The sequence below is a fragment of the Triticum urartu genome, chromosome 2A, assembly GCF_056163025.1.
Source record: "Triticum urartu cultivar PI428250 chromosome 2A, HENAU_Tu73, whole genome shotgun sequence".
Taxonomy (NCBI): Eukaryota; Viridiplantae; Streptophyta; class Magnoliopsida; order Poales; family Poaceae; genus Triticum; species Triticum urartu.
In genome coordinates this window covers 646,871,554-646,885,574 of record NC_141874.1, presented here as the reverse complement: position 1 = coordinate 646,885,574, position 14,021 = coordinate 646,871,554, and the positions used below count along the sequence as shown (strand labels likewise).

The 14,021-nt window shown below is 45.9% G+C and overlaps 1 protein-coding gene across 1 annotated transcript; it reads right to left on the bottom strand.

The window, feature by feature from the left end:
* Positions 1-4,422: 4,422 nt before the first annotated feature.
* Positions 4,423-7,439, bottom strand: SR (serine racemase). The gene is made up of 7 exons (XM_048702827.1): positions 7,161-7,439; positions 6,579-6,771; positions 6,395-6,481; positions 6,079-6,309; positions 5,351-5,424; positions 5,070-5,256; positions 4,423-4,803 (listed from the first exon to the last, which is right to left on the bottom strand). Exons 2-7 carry the CDS (start codon positions 6,764-6,766, stop codon positions 4,557-4,559), a joined length of 1,014 nt encoding a protein of 337 aa, XP_048558784.1. The 5' UTR covers positions 6,767-6,771; positions 7,161-7,439; the 3' UTR covers positions 4,423-4,556.
* Positions 7,440-14,021: the final 6,582 nt, after the last annotated feature.

The window sequence follows — 14,021 nt, the reverse complement described above, 5'->3', positions numbered from 1 at the left end:
TAAACAGTTGGCTGTGGTAGTATACGAAGTTGCACATCCACTGTTAGGTTGTTGGCCGATGCAGCAAATAGTGAAGCACATCCACGGACAGGAAAAAATTGCAGATCAACTACTATGCAGTTGACCTGGGTAACAAACGAAGTTGCACATCTCATTGGAAGGAGTTAGTTTTGCACCATCATTGAAATCTGCATGTTTACAGTATAGGAGAAAAGTTGCACATCCCTGTCAGGTAGTTGCACACCGACGACTAGCCAGTTGCACAAAACAGGGAGAAAATTACACAATTTTTTTTCCGTCAAAACATAACCATGCGGGATCTAGTTTCGAAGAGCACGTCACGAGGGTTCCAAAAGTGAAAACGGATCTTAATTTCGACGCGCGGTTTGAAAGTTATGATTTTTTAAAAAACTGAAAACACAAATTAAATACGTTCACGCCAGTTCACATGAATAATTTACAATTATTTATCCTCTTCACATATGTCCACACCTGTTTACTTTTTCTAATATGAGTCAGGAAGACAAAAACTTACCTTTTTCAGCCGGCCACCACGGAGTGCTAGTGGGCAGCCGGCCACCGGCTAGACGCGTCCTATTTCTTTATGAAGGAAATACAAAAATTATTTGAGTCAAATACACTAGTGATACATGAGGTTGCACGTGTTGATTATTTTGATTTCATACCGAAATTTGAAAAACATGTTGATCCAGTGCCACAACTTGTGTTAACAATGCAATACAATAGATTCTTTTTGTCTATAGCCGTCAAACTCTGCCTACATAGCGCATATTCCTGTCTATAGTTGCCTAATCTACCTACATGACGTGTTTGGGTCTCACTTGTCAGTGTAGAGAAACAAATCTGCCTCAACTCAAAAACATCTCTCTATCTCACACTATGACATGCTGCTTGTCAGTAAGCGGAAAAGAAATAGGAACCAAAAAGGGCGGGCCTCGATGATTCGAAGTGAGTTGCACAATGTTGATCAAAACTTGTTGCTAGGAAAACGGATATTGCTTTTGGATCTAGGGAGTATATGCTTCTGCACGTCAAAAATGTATTTTGCCAAGGTCATTTTTATTTTTGAAAAAAAAATAGATGTGTTCATTGTTACACACAAATGCTACCTGTAAATTTTTAAGGGAAAAACTTAAGCATGTTGATGTATGCAAAAAAAAGTCAAACAACAAATGTTACTTTCAAATGGTACACTTAATTTTGTTTTTTTTTCACCGATGAAGCACGGATGTCCACTTTGCATGAAGTTGGCAAGCGCCCTTGTTACACTAACATAAACATCCACAGAAAAACAGAAATTTTAAATTTTATTTCTTATTTGTTTCTTATTTACTATTTACCATGGAGCATGTGTTCCCTAGAGCCAAAACTCCGCGTCCCTAGGAAAAGGGCTAAGAATTGGAAAGAGAGGTGCCAAGGAAAAAACCTATAATTGGTTGGGTGCTAAACACTGGAGAGAGAGAGGTGCTAAGGAAAAAAACTATAATTGGTCCTAATACCAGGTTGAGAGAGAGAGAGAGTTGACCACAAGTGGGCCCAAGCTAGTCCAATTTGTGAGAGAAAGATAAATAGGGAAATACAATATTCTAACATGTGGGTCAAAAATTTGGTGTCAAGAAAAAACTAACATTGAAGTTGGTTCGGTTTCCTTAGGGCCACTCCAAAAGCAATCACCTAATAGGCTCATCAAATATTCGTGGACACATTTAGACATGGCTGCGAATAGCCGGGTCATCCAACCATATTTATCAAAATGCCCCCCTTGTCCAATGGAGAGGGAAGAGAGAAGTGAGGAAAGGAAAAAAAGTGAATTTATTGTGGGGCCCGTGGATGTCTGGACTTCCCTAATTCCCCCATGGTTAGGAATAGTTTGTGGGATTTCAAACATCCGAACTAGTCCGTGAACATTTGGTGACCGCCGTTGGATGGCAAAAGATATTTGAACTGTCCAACCCAAACAATTTAGTAACTGCCCGTTGGAGTTGCCCTGAGAACCGACTATATTGCTGATGTTCTAAGCATGGACTATGTTGGTCAAACCTTGGTGCTAAGAAACCTTACCATTGACTTCAGTTAGTGCTAAACATTGAAGGAGGTGCTAAGCTAAAAAAAGGACGCTGATATCCACCACACGTATGGTATAATAGGCATTCGCCCACACACCGTGTGTGACATGAGCAGGGGCAGTTCATACGGGCTATGTGTGGGCGAACAGTAGAATTGCCCACACGTGTGGGCGTAGCTACTTCGTGCCACACGTCCAACAAGTACTACTCATCCTCACCCCGCGCGTGTGGCAGGAAGTAAATATGCCCACATGTCCTGACGCAGCTACATTAGGTACCCGCGGGATGACGATTTAGTTGCCATCCGGGATGACAGATGTAGTTATCCGGGATGGCAAATATGGTTGTAAAAGCATGTCAACTCTCTCTGTTTTGATTAACTATAGTTGTCATGTCTAATTTATGGTAGTTGCCGCATGTAATCAAACCATAGTTGTCGTGTGTGATTAACTACTTGCCACATGTGGTCAAACAATAGCTTCCATGTGTGTTTACCTAGTTGCCATGTGTGGTTAATCACAGTTGCCATGTATGTTTATCTAATTGCCACGTACGCGCAACTGTAGTTGTCGTCTAGCAAACGATTCATAGTTGCCATGTGTGTGTTGCCTAGTTGCCATGTATGCGCAACTGCAGTTGCCATCCAAACAACATACGACTGTCCCGTGGGCGAAAAGTAGTTTGCCCACACGCCCGTGGACTAGGTGGTGGCTGTGTGGGCAGAAACTAGTTCGCGCACACAGCGCAGCTGGCAACCGCATGCTGTGGGGCGTGTGAACGACCTCTTCAACGCCCACACACCGGCCTTGTCCTACGTGACACGCGAAAACTGCCTCGGTGTGACAAGATTCGTGCAAACTTAACTGGGCGGTGATCCAGGCGTGTGGGCGAGTGATAATATTGCCACACGTGTGGGCGTAAGTGTTTTCAGAAAAAACTAGAACTGGTACTAGAACCGGGTTCTAAGAAAGATCTGACCACAAGTAGGCGCCCACTGTACCCACTTGGGCACCAGGTTATAAAAAAATTAACACTATAGTAGATTCAATTTTCTTAAACTGAGTTTAGTAAATTTCTTTTTTTTAAGAAAAAGAGGATGATTCCCGGCCTCTGCATCTGGGAGATGCATGTGATCATTTTATTGATTATTCTCGAGGACCTTACAAAGTAGTACAACGATATGCCTGAATCCGCCATCTTGGCAACATCTGCCGCTACTTCAATTCATATGATGAAAGGGTGCAAACTGGGTCAAATACCCAGACCTCTCACCTAAGCCTAACATCTAATGCCGGAGGCCTCGACGGAGCCACATACCGGGTCCAGGTCACAAACCGGTCTAACACACTCACATGTGTCGTCGCCGTCATCTTCCACTGGTCCATCTTCAGAGCAGATTGAGGTGCCAACCTTGGCAGGTACCTCCGCCATTGACGCCACCATGACGCCAAACGACGACCTCCACCTACGCGAGTCCATCTCCAAGCAACAGACGCAGATCCAAGCTAGGATAGGGCCACACCACCGCCGTCGCCCACCACCCACAAGCGCCACCCAGCCCCAAGGTTCCCAAAGCGGCGCCTTCAAGAAGGGAACGACACCGTGAGCGCCGTCGCCGCCCAACAAAGTTCGGGCTTTCGCCCAGGAGACCTAGGGGAAGGGGAAGTGAGGGGATCAGTCCATACCGACGCCTCCAAGGAGGGGAACGACGCCCTCAAGCGTCGTCGTCGACGCGGTCAGCCATGGCCGACCAGGGATTTCGCCCGAACTAGATCCCTGTTACCAGCAGCGCCTCTTGTACAGAACCGATGACCCAAGGAAGCGCGGCCCGACGAGGATGGCCCGCACGCCGAACAGGGGAGGAAGGGAGGCACCAGATCGCACACACCAACCACCGCAGAAACCGCCGCCGGCCGCTAACGACCACCGGATCCCACCGCCCGCACGGCCGGGACGCCAGATCCACCGCCCGCACGATTGCTAGCCGGCCGTGCCTTGCCAATGGAGCCGCCTCTTCAGATCCGGAGTTCCCCATGCAGAGGCAGGGCAACCGAGGCTCCGCCGCCACCATCCTTGGCGCCCCGGGCGCCCGGCGGCTGCCTCAGACGGCAGCAAGGAAGGGAAGAGGAGGAGGGGCGGCTAGGGAGGAGGAGGGAGGAGGAGGAGGGGTGGCAGGGTTGGGAGGGAGGAGGGTTGGGTTAGTAAATTTCGTAGAACCGACTACATTGTTCATGCCAGCCACGGACCTTGGGCGCCGGGTACACACGTGCTACCCACTACACAAGGCACCAGTTCTTGTTAACCAGGAGATGTGCCGCTTTTATACCCAGGGCACTGTAAGAAATCAATGGTAAAACGTTTTGCACCGAGTAGATCAGCAAACAAAGAGTAAGAAATCGGTGTTTTTACATGTCTGCAGCCATTCACCTCGTGCATTTCAAATTCAAACAGTTTTGCACGGCCCCAATTTCATTTACACAGGGATTCCCAGAGCACGCGGAGGTCCACATTGCCGCCGGAAACAATGATCCCTATCTTGCTGCTCTCATGCCAAACGGGGCTTTGCTTGAACTCGTCGGAGAGGGCAGCGGCAAGGCCAATGGCTCCGCTAGGCTCCACAGCCACCTTCAGCGTCTCGTAGCACATCTTCATGGCGTCGACAATGGCATTGTCATCCACGACGATGACATCGTCCACCAAGTCACGCACCACCGGCCTAGAACATAAAATTAAATATAAAACATGCCTCATAGTTCTATCCATTAGCAAACATTTTTATTACAACGGAATAAGTCGCATTAACATCACAGATCATTCCAGGGCGTTCGCATCAAGATAAATTTTGGCAAAATAAACTATTCAGCTAGCATTGACATTCTCGTGAAAATTCAAAAACTAAAGGTCAGCGTTTTGGTATGATTCCAGGTTAGTAATGCACGTGCAGAAAATGATGGAAACATACTCAATGTATATTTGCCTTACCATGTCAAGTCACCGAGAAACGCTCGTAGTCCATCAGCAATGGTGTTGGTTGCAGGCAGTTTGATGATCCTTCCAGCAGCCTTGGACTGGGCTGAATCATCAGCTCCCTTTGGCTCTGCTGCCAGAATACGTATTGAAGGGTTTATGGCCTTTGCAGCCAGTGCCACACCAGAAATTAAACCACCACCTGTATTTTAGCCAAAAATATTTCCCAAGTGTCAAATTATAAAAGATTTCCACGCAAAGAAAATACGTTAGGGAGAAGCTAAGAGAGTACAGACCACTAATTGGAACAATTATTGTGTCGATTTCAGGGACTTGCTCCAAAAGTTCAAGGCACACTGTTCCCTGACCACTGAAAAACATTCAAGTAAAATTCCTATATCTCATGGGAAATTCAAGGGGAAATGAAAACTCGAGTTACTCTATGCACTAAGAGCAAACACAACGCGTGGAAGAAACTTCAGAGATATTGATTATATGCTGGATAAAACACATCGTTTTTTTTTGGTGTGGAAATATTGGGTTGATGATATTCATTCAGTCCAAAATGGTCCTATATAAAATAATTAAAAATTCGGAAGGTTCTGTTTATGGATGAAACTAATTAAGATTCATGAAATCCTAAAATTTAGATAATGATATTGCTAATATGATTCCAGGGTTAGTATGTAGTCATTCCATTTACTCCTTGTGATCATTCCCTGGAAGAATAGTTCATCAGTCTTGAGTAAGCAAGTTATCGAATTTTTACATATTTTAATTTCAAATTCCAGCTAATTTTCACATCTAAAGAGTAGTCTAGTCACTAGGACTACTTCAGGACTACCGAACTACAAAACGTTACCAGAAGTGATGTATATGGTACCTTCGATTTTTTTTTTATCATCTACCTTAGGGAAAATGTCAGGACTCTATAGGGAGCATTTCTAGTTTTGGGGAAATGAGGATATTTGTCATGTTATACGGAGCAATTAAACAATAAAAGCTTTGGATGGCAAAAGACTACCTGATAGTATACTTATCATTGAATGGATGAATAAGAATAGCACCAGTCTCATCCTGGACTTTTTTAGCTGTAGATTCTCTTGATTCCATGGTGACATCGCTCCAGATAACCTGACCACCATAACGCTTAACATTCTCAACCTTACATGCTGGCGCGTTTTTGGGTATGACAATGTAAGCAGGTATGCCACGCAACTTTGCAGCCAGTGCCACAGCAGCAGCATGATTTCCACTGAGAAGAAATCATATCATCAGTATCTTAATTTTCTTCTGAATGTTAGGAACAGTCACCACAAAACACTGAAGCTAGCATCAACCTGCTATGCGTCACAACGCCCTTTGCCGCCTGGTTGTCATCAAGGGCAAATATTGAATTGGATGCCCCTCGGATCTTGAAAGCCCCTCTACACAGCACAATGCAAACATATGTCCACAACAATTAGCAGCATGTACTGCAAAGCATCGAATAGGTAAATAGCACACGGAGGCAGTAACTCTCACGCCTTCTGGAAGCATTCACACTTGAAGAACAACTGCTTCCCTGCTATGGCATCAATAGAAGTTGATGACAGGATGGGTGTCTTGTGCACGTATGGTGCGATGCGGGCCTGCGCCTCCCTGATGGAATTGATATCCGCGGCGTAACCCTGACCTTCTGCGCTTTGGCCATCATCATCTCTGCTTCCCATCAGGCCTAACAAGTATCAACAACATCAATCATGTACCTTGTCCTAGTTCAGTCATACACTGATGCTGATACACACCAGTTCAGTGCTTCAATATATTGCAGTATGTAGATCATCCCATCAGAATGAACTTCATACAATATAAAAACGTACATAACTACATAAATTAAAATAAAAGTGGCTCTAGTTTAGTGATTCACGGCTCACATTTCTTGGTCGTACTGGCGGCTGAAGGGGGAAAAGAAGAAATGAAAAAATAAACAGAGAACCATATCTACTACTAGTATGCTAATTTAACCATCTACTAGGAAAATACCAGCAGTCATATAACTAGCGAACTGATTGATTCAAGCAAGCTGGTTGGTACAGTCAAGCAAGATTCGGCAGTAGAAGTTACCGCAGAAAGCAAGAGGAACCACGGAACTGAAAGAAGGTTCTGACGAGGAGATGCAGGAATCTGGTGCGGAGAGGGATCTGATGGAGGAGGCGGGCAGAATCTCGTAGACCTTGCAAGTGAGATGGGCGGAGATTTGAAGGCGGAATCTGCCGAAGTGGAAAAGGCAGGAATCCTTCCAAGAGCGAAATCCAGAGAGCAACTACTTTTGTGGGCTAAAGGTACCCTTGCGTGCAATTTTTGTGGGTTGAGAGCGCCAAGGGCCACTTTTGTGGGCTAAAGGCGTGTCCAGCCACCACCATTTTATCGTGCTGGGCGTTGGTTTTATTTTTCTGTACACTTTTGCAGGTTTTATATGGGCTTTATTCTGGATGTTTTGGTTTTTCGGTTTATGTCTGGTTTATCCTAGATTTTGAAGAAAAAAATACACGGAAAAATTATTTTTGCGCAAAAAAATGTGCTTTCATGAGAAGCATATATTTGCTTTTCGTGGAGACAAGGATTTGCTTCCGCAAGAACCACAATTGTGCTTGTTGGAAAGGGAAAAAATCATGAATTTTTTGTGTAATTTTTTTCTTCAACGAGAAGCACAGATTTTGCTTCTGTGAGAAGCACAATTATGCTTATCGAAAAGGGTATTATAATGAGAAGCACAGATTTGCTTCTTGTGGAGACACAGATTTATTTTCGGGGGAAATGTCTTTCACGAGAAGCACATATTTGCTTCTCGTAAAGGTATAAATTTGCTTCCGCGCTACTTTAGAAAGGAAAAAAAAATCATGTTTTTGCATGTTTTTTTGTGCTTTCACAAGAAGCACAGATTTGCATCTCGTGGAGAGACTGATATGTGCTTCTCTCAAAGGGAATAAAAGTAGGAAAAAATCATGCTTCCGGCTCTGGGTTTTTTCTTCAAGCTTTTTCATGAAAAAAAGTTTATCAAAACTAATTAACATGAGGTTTAGTTTTGAAGATCTCGACACGAGAAATCCAACAGTAAAAATGGTTTGGTATTTGAACGCATGATTCAAGAGATAAAAAGTTTTGAAAAACAAATGAATCTACGAAAAAAACAAAAACTCTCATGAGACGGCCCAACATAAGCTAAGCATCATTTCTAACTTGTGAAATTTGGTGCCTTAATGGGCTGGTTTGAGTAAGGTTGTTCATCATGCTTCTCTGTCGAGGCATACAAATCACAAACCGTTTTCATCGTTGGATTTCTCGCGTCGAGATCAACTAGATCTCACGTTAATAGTTTTCGGTGAAAAAAAATCTTAATCACAAATCGTTTTCACCGTTGGATTTCTCGCGTCAAGATCAACCAGATCTCACGTTAGTTTTTGATGAAAAAAAATCATAACACCCCCCTCCCCGGGTAAAAACGAGAACCGAAAAAAGGAAACTAGAAAAAAAATGAAAAAGTGGTTCCCCAAGAAAATGTTTTCACCGTTGGATTTCGGGAAGCACGGTTCAAGACTAGAGGAAAGCCAAGCAAAAACGAAAAAGTGACCCCCCCCCCCCCCCCCCCACACACAGTAAACTCACATAAAACCTGAAAACGCATGTAGAAAAAAAATTTGAATTCCCGATGGTGCGTTCAGCGCGAGGACCAAGAAAGTGACCTTTACGGGAGCCCTCCAAGAGTACCCCTTAATTAGTTGCTCCCATTTTTGTTAGACTAGATAATTACTTGTGAGTTATAAATTTGATTATGTAAACAAATGTTTATAAAATTATGCCCGTGATTTACCTACCTAAGTAAAAATCGCTTGTTTTGTAAGAACATATTGGTTTACCACATAGAACATAATTTTATTCGATAAGTCAATGAAAGGTGGGATGGTTAAGACGATTTTCAAAAAAAAAACGGATGACTTTTTTGGAGATATGAGGAAATGAATCAAAACAGGGAGGGGGAGGGGGAGTATGTAAGGTTGGACAAGTACTCTGCCTAGCATGAAAATGAATGTCATTCATTCTTTAAGTATATAGTAGAGAAACAACAAATACCATGGAAACAAATCAAACAGGCTGAGAGTGTTGTTGTGAGGCAATCATGTGAAGGTTAGGGTTTTGGTTCCATCATTCCCGCCGGCCGGGTCGATGTTCTACCTCATTATTCATGCCCTCCTGTACAATGTGTGGGAGTTTTGATCTGGTTTGGATGGTGTATATCGCTAGATTTTGGTGTCTAGGGGAGGGAGTTGAGATGGCGGCAACCTCTTTCGTTAAATAAGTCCTAGCAGCTAGTAGTGTATACTTTTCCACCGACGAGCGAGTCGAGGTGGGTTTTTGCAAATTGAATCTTTGTTTGGCTCGTGTGATGTGTTGTTTCCCCTACAAGGTAGATACTATTCTTATTTCTTCACAATGATAGTTTGTGGAGGTTTTCTTCTTTTCTAGCTGAGGGAGTCCTGAATTAGGGGGTCTCCGGACAGCCGGACTATCTTCATTGGCCGGACTGTTAGACTATGAAGATACAAGATTGAAGACTCCGTCTCGTGTCCGGGTAAGACTCTACTTGGCGTGGAAGGCAAACTAGGCAATACGGATATGGATATCTCCTCCTTTGTAACCGACCTTGTGTAACCCTAACCCTCTCCGGTGTCTATATAAACTGAAGGGTTTTAGTCCGTAGGACAACAACCATAACATACAATCATACCATAGGCTAGCTTCTAGGGTTTAGCCTCTCTGATCTCGTGGTAGATCTACTCCTGTACTACCCATATCATCAATATCAATCAAGCAGGACGTAGGGTTTTACCTCCATCAAGAGGGCCCGAACCTGGGTAAAACATCGTGTCCCCTGCCTCCTGTTACCATCCGGCCTAGACGCACAGTTCGGGACCCCCTACCCGAGATCCGCCGGTTTTGACACCGACATTAGTGCTTTCATTGAGAGTTCCGCTGTGCCGTCGCCATCAGGAAGGATGTCTCATCCCGTCTTTAAAGAAGGCACTGTTGCTGAGGGAGCTTTGGCTATCGGCCAAACTCTCCAGCTAGGTGGTTTTCTTATGACCGCCTGTTCGGCCGCTGCGCCGACGATGACTTCTCGGGTCATCGAAAGCAATCTTCACGTCAGCTCGGAACTCGCCGAGCAGTTAGATCCAATGGAGCTCTCTTCCCTGAACGAGCTCTTGGATCGCATCGCCGCCCTGGGAGTCGCTACAGACTACGATCAGATTGGGCCTAAACCCGATCTGAGAGAGATCAACTCTCCCCAGGTCACCCATCATGTTGTAGTGGTGGAGGAACAATGCGGCAACCCTTCATCTATCTTAAGGACTAGCTATGTCCAGATTCCCGATCCCTCCAAGCCGGATACCCGCGGAAGGGAGGACGTCACTCAAGGCCTGAACCTAGAATCAGGCAGCGGGCTAGAATTATCGGAAAACATCCAAGAATCCAAACTTCCGAGTTCGGAAACTCCTTGGCCCCTGAGTCTCAGATTGGGTTAGGATTCGGATTCAATTCCACCCACCCACCCAAACATACGCGATCTATCCCAAATTAGGCAAGAGCCCGAAGAAACAGTACACCATTACTGGGCCAGATTCCTCCTGGTCATGAACAGGATAAAGGACTGCCGCGAGGAAGACGCAATTTCATTCTTCTGCAATAATTGCACGGACAAGGGAATCCTCAACGCCATAAGTCACCACGAAATTACACGCTTTGCCGACTTGGCGTCCATAGTACAAAAGTATTGTGCGATGGAAAGGGCCTGGAAAACCGAAATAAAATTTTGGGATAATCCAGCCCTGAACACAAACCTAGTCCGAAATAAAAGGGTGCGTTATCACAATACACCTGGGTTAACTACCAAAAAGCAAAAGCCCTCTACGGGGCAAGGAACCGTACTGGAGGGATGGCTCAACGGACCCTGCAAAATTCATAGTACAGCGGATGCAATACCAACGCACAGCCTTAGAGCATGTTGGATACTCCGGCAAGTGGACAAAAGTGGTGAGGATCTACTCCTCCCAAATACCACAGAGCACCATCCCGTGGACAACAATACGGTGTTAACGGTCTTTGAGACCTTCGCGTCAAATAACAGACGCAAGCGAACACTCCGTAGCATGGCCGAAATCTGCCACATAGCAGAAATAAAACCTTGGAGTGACACGGCTATTACCTTCAATGCCAGTGACGAACCTAAATTCCGAACAGCCCGAGCACCAGCTGCACTGGTCCTCAGTCCAATCATGGACGGCTTTCGACTCACCAAGGTACTCATGGATGGCGGCAGGGGATTAAACCTCATCTATGAGGAAACTCTTCAAAAGATGGAAATAGACTGGAGCCGCATTGAGCAAAGTAGCACAACCTTTAGAGGAATCATCCCCAGTCGGGAAGCACGCTGTGCTGGGAAAATCACACTAGATGTGGTATTCGGCACACCGGACAATTACAGGTCCGAAGAAATTACATTCCAAGTGGCCCCGTTCAGCAGCGGATACCACGCTCTACTAGGGCGGGAGGCGTTTACAATCTTCCAAGCCATACCCCATTACGGGTACATGAAGCTCAAAATGCCCGGGCCCAACGGAATCATCACTCTTGCTAGTGATCCGGACATAGCACTCCGCGCCAAAAATAAGACAGCTGCACTGGCCCTCGAGGCACTATCCGAAGCCCTAGCGGCCGAGGAACTAACTACGCCGCGCTCCACAGTGAACAGGGACGATGTGATACTTGATAAAAGATCCAAGTCCACCTCCTTTAAACCGGCGGACGAAATAGTCAAATTCCAAGTCCATCCAACGGACCCTACAAAAATAGCTTCCATCGGGGCACAATTAAACCCTGATGTCGACGACGCATTGCGAGAGTTCCTACGCGAGAACTGGGACATTTTTTCCTGGCATCCTTCAGACATGCCAGGAATCCCACGCAGGCTGGCTGAGCACAGCCTAAATATCCTAAAAGGATTCAAGCCAGTCAAGCAGGCTCTTAGACGTTTCTCCGAACCTAAGAGACAAGCCATGGGAGAGGAACTAGCCAAGCTATTGGAGGCCAGATTCATCACAGACATAAAACATTCGGACTGGCTAGCAAACCTGGTGATGGTACCAAAGAAGGACAAATCCTGGCGCTTGTGCGTCGATTTTAAGGACCTTAACAAGGCCTGCCCAAAGGATCCCTTCCCCCTCCCCCGCATCGATCAAATCATCGATGCTACCGCAGGACACGATTCATTGTGTTTCCTCGACGCATACTCCGGCTACCATCAAATTAAAATGGCGAAGCCAGACCAAGCCGGAACGGCATTCATCACACCATACGGCCCATTCTGCTTCAACACAATGCCCTTCGGGCTCAAAAACGCCGGCGCAACATATCAGCGCATGATTCAGACATGTCTGGCAAACCAGATCGGCAAAACAGTGGAGGCATACGTGGATGACATGGTCGTTAAAACCAAGCATGTCGAAACTCTAGTAGACGACTTGAGGCTCACATTCGACAACCTCCGAACATATGACATCAAGCTCAATCCGGAAAAATGCGTTTTCGGCGTACCAGCCAGAAAGCTCCTGGGATTCATTGTCTCCAGTAGAGGTATTGAAGCTAATCCGACCAAAATCCGAGCGTTGTCACAGTTGGCTACCCCAACAGAGCTCAAACAAATACAAAAATTGACTGAATGCGTGGCGGCTCTAAGCCGCTTTATCTCCCGCTTGGGAGAAAAGGCATTACCCCTTTATCGCCTCCTCCGGCGCACCGAACACTTCGAGTGGACGGATACCGCCATGGCCGGACTCAACGAAATAAAAGCCATATTGGCAACAAACCCAGTCCTGGCCGCGCCAAACATTGGCGAACCAATGCTATTATACATTGCGGCAACTCATCAAGTAGTAAGCGCAGTGCTCGTCGTCGAGCGAGAAGTGGACGGACACAAATTCCCCCTTCAAAAGCCGGTTTACTATGTGTCCACTGTCCTTACTCCATGCAAATCACGGTACCTGCATTATCAAGAGGTAGCGTATGCGGTATTTATGACATCCCGGAAGCTGCGACACTACTTTCAAGAGTGTTCGATAACAGTAGCCTCGGAAGTACCACTTAACGATATTATAAACAACCGCGATGCGACAGGACGGATTGCCAAATGGGCCATTGAGCTCCTCCCGTTCGACATAACTTACAAGCCACGGCGAGCTATTAAGTCGCAAGTTTTGGCTGACTTCGTCGCTGAGTGGACGGAAGCCGAACTCCCTAAAGAGTACGGCACATATTCAAACTGGATCATGCACTTCGACGGCTCCAAAATGTTGGTTGGTCTAGGGGCTAGCGTCGTTTTGACGTCCCCAACAGGAAATGCCGTTCAATACGTACTACAGATAATGTATATGGACTCCAACAACGTAGCCGAATATGAGGCCCTTCTACATGGTCTCCGGATGGCAGTATCCATGGGCATTCAACGCCTAGAGGTGCGCAGGGATTTGAACCTCGCGATATCCCAAATAAATGGAGACTTTGATGCCAAGGATCCGAAAATGGCAGCTTATCGCAATGCCATCCTAAAAATGTCAGCTCAGTTCGAGGGCCTCGAATTTCACCACGTGGCTCGGGAAAATAATCAGGCGGCGGATATCCTCGCCCGCATCGGCGTAAAACATGACGCGGTCCCTCCCAACATATTTCTGGAAAGGCTCTTCAAGCCATCCGTAGCATGGGAAGGGGACACCGGTAACAACAGTCCGGACCCGGCCAAAATACCCGATACCGAACTCTCTGACACAATCGGAGGCCCCGCCACCGAAATAACACATTCAGCCCACGAAATAATGGCCATTATTGCCCCGTGGACAGAACCATTCCTGGCCTACCTAACCAGACAAGAACTTC

Bases quoted from the DNA above. Each gene is read 5' to 3' on its own strand.
- SR (XM_048702827.1), bottom strand. From the start codon at position 6,766: ATGGGAAGCAGAGATGATGATGGCCAAAGCGCAGAAGGTCAGGGTTAC. The intron at 6,482-6,578 runs GTGAGAGTTACT...TGTGCTGTGTAG, and splicing joins TGTGAATGCTTCCAGAAGGC to AGGGGCTTTCAAGATCCGAG. The intron at 6,310-6,394 runs GTTGATGCTAGC...ATTTCTTCTCAG, and splicing joins GGCGTTGTGACGCATAGCAG to TGGAAATCATGCTGCTGCTG.